This window comes from Scyliorhinus canicula, chromosome 6 (assembly GCF_902713615.1).
Source record: "Scyliorhinus canicula chromosome 6, sScyCan1.1, whole genome shotgun sequence".
In the NCBI taxonomy this organism is placed as follows: domain Eukaryota; kingdom Metazoa; phylum Chordata; class Chondrichthyes; order Carcharhiniformes; family Scyliorhinidae; genus Scyliorhinus; species Scyliorhinus canicula.
The window spans coordinates 118,010,444-118,012,557 of NC_052151.1; the positions used below are offsets into that span (position 1 = coordinate 118,010,444).

The 2,114-nt window shown below is 51.0% G+C and overlaps 1 protein-coding gene across 2 annotated transcripts in view; it reads right to left on the minus strand.

Annotated features, from left to right (window-relative positions):
- Nucleotides 1–1,901, minus strand: part of LOC119967431 (XK-related protein 6-like) — a 65,730-nt gene extending 63,829 nt beyond the window's left edge. For both annotated transcript variants that reach the window (XM_038799973.1, XM_038799974.1), the window contains exon 1: nt 1,305–1,901. In XM_038799973.1, coding sequence (XP_038655901.1) covers nt 1,305–1,855 — 551 coding nt within the window. In that variant the 5' untranslated portion in view covers nt 1,856–1,901. The remainder of the gene's footprint in view (nt 1–1,304) is intronic.
- Nucleotides 1,902–2,114: the final 213 nt, after the last annotated feature.

Sequence of the window (2,114 nt, forward strand, 5' to 3'; positions counted from 1 at the left end):
CAGTTAGCCATTTCCTCTCCTGGATATACTACTCAATACAACTCAGTCAGTAAAAATGCTCCATTACTCTTGAGACATGTCTGACAATTTAATATCTTCATAGAAGATCCCCTTTATTCATTATATTGTATACAAATGTAACATGATAAGAAGATATCACGACACTCCTCCACACATGTGACCTTGATTATTTCAAAAGAACTAGTCAGAATGTTCTTCCCACACACACTCCACATATACGGTGAAATAATCCAAGAACACAACAGCAGTGCTCTTTAGTCTATTCTCAATGGGTGTGCCACCACGTATTTCCAGAAATCAGCCAGAATGATGCATTTTCACACATATCCATCAAACTTTAATTTTTTTAACTTGTGTGTGTAATGCCCCCACCTGACTCTGGGGCAAATAATCAGTATCATACATTGTAGCTAACGAAATTTGTAGCAGAGAATTGCGTTTTCCCGGTACGGTCATTCCTGCCCCAATGGTATGCTGTCAATGACTAATGCAAATAACTTACTGCAATTCTTACAGCAAATGCATTAAGTGACTATTCACAAATTGTTTGCTCAATCTGTCCAAATCCTCCTCAAAATAACAGCAATGTAATTTTTAAGAGTCACAATCGCCGGTTTTAAGTGATTAAATGCAGTGGACTCATTTTGAAACATCGTTGCTCCATTCGCCAAAAGGCAAATCCGAGACCGATGCAATATTACGCATTCGCATTGCCTTCATATTCATCTCACCTCCAAAATGTATTATTAATACCCATTTACGGTAAACGCAATTAGGATTGCATGGATCAATGAGCATTTCTCAATGGAAATCATCCCATAATACTCCAAAAGCTAGAACGGGGGGGGGGGGGGGGGGGGGGAACCGATCATCTCATATGATTCATTCTCACCGCTGCGCCATTTTTATGCTAACTGCAGAGCGTTCAGCACCTGTGGTGGGAACAGCTAACTATAAACTCGAATGCCGTTTTTGATGGATACGAAGCCACACATTGACTTCGGTCAGACCAGACCCGCGATGAGAGAGGTTTTTAAAAATCCATCACTCATCTCTCTCAGTATCTTTGCACTTGTTCCAGCTGCATGCAGGAGGACACGAACGCCCAACGCTCCTCCTAGCCAATCTTGCATTACCTTGATCCCCATTTACTCGATGGAGATGACCCTCCTCCACCAATTTAGACCCAGGGACATTTCCACCAACATTTTCGCACCCCCTAGAGCACACATTTGTTTTTAATTTCCCTCTCACCCTCCTCCGCAAACACACACACACAATACCTCCATACTTGTCCCAGCTGCAGGATGTGAATGACCGACTGCCAGATCCACACCGAGGTCCTGCAGCAGCGGTTGTAGCCGGTGACGCCGGGCCGCCTGCTGCTCAGTCCCTCCACTCCCCCGAGCCCCCCGCCGGCGTAATCCTGCATGAACCACCTGAAGCTGAGGATCTGCACCAGGACGGACGGCACCAGCACGAAGAAGAGCGTCAAGCCGAACCACCAGTAGTCCTGCTTCAGGTAATAGTCGGCCGCCAGCCAGAGGTCGGTGCCCACGTCCGAGAAGAAGACGAGCAGCGCGATAACGATCCAGAGACAGTCCAGGACGGGATGGTCACCCCCTTTCAGGTTACACAGCGATCTCCTCAGGCAGGCGCTCCGGCAGCCCCAGTAACACGATGAGGTGTTGCAGCAGTGGCAGATGTGGAAAGAGCTGCTGGCCTCCTGCCCCCCGTCCAGCTGCTGCTCGTCGCCCCCCTCGGTCACCGATTCGTCCAGGTTGTGCAGCTGGGCGAAACCGGTAACCCCCACACCGTCGGATTTCGCGGCCATCTTGGCGGGTGCCTGGCGCTCTCAGCTTCCGGGGTTACCCGGCCGAGCGGAAATGGGGAGGGGGGGTGCGGCTGATCTCACTTCCTGGATACCGCAGGGAGGGGGCGGGGCCGGAGGGGCGGGGCCGGAGGGGCGGGGCTGCCGGTGAAGGAGACTCAGAGCCCCCGGGGGGCGCGGGGCGAGGAGGCTGGGCCATCGGCCACAACAAGTTCAGGGACTTCACTGTTAGCCAGCCACCCTATCCGCACCTGTAACCTGC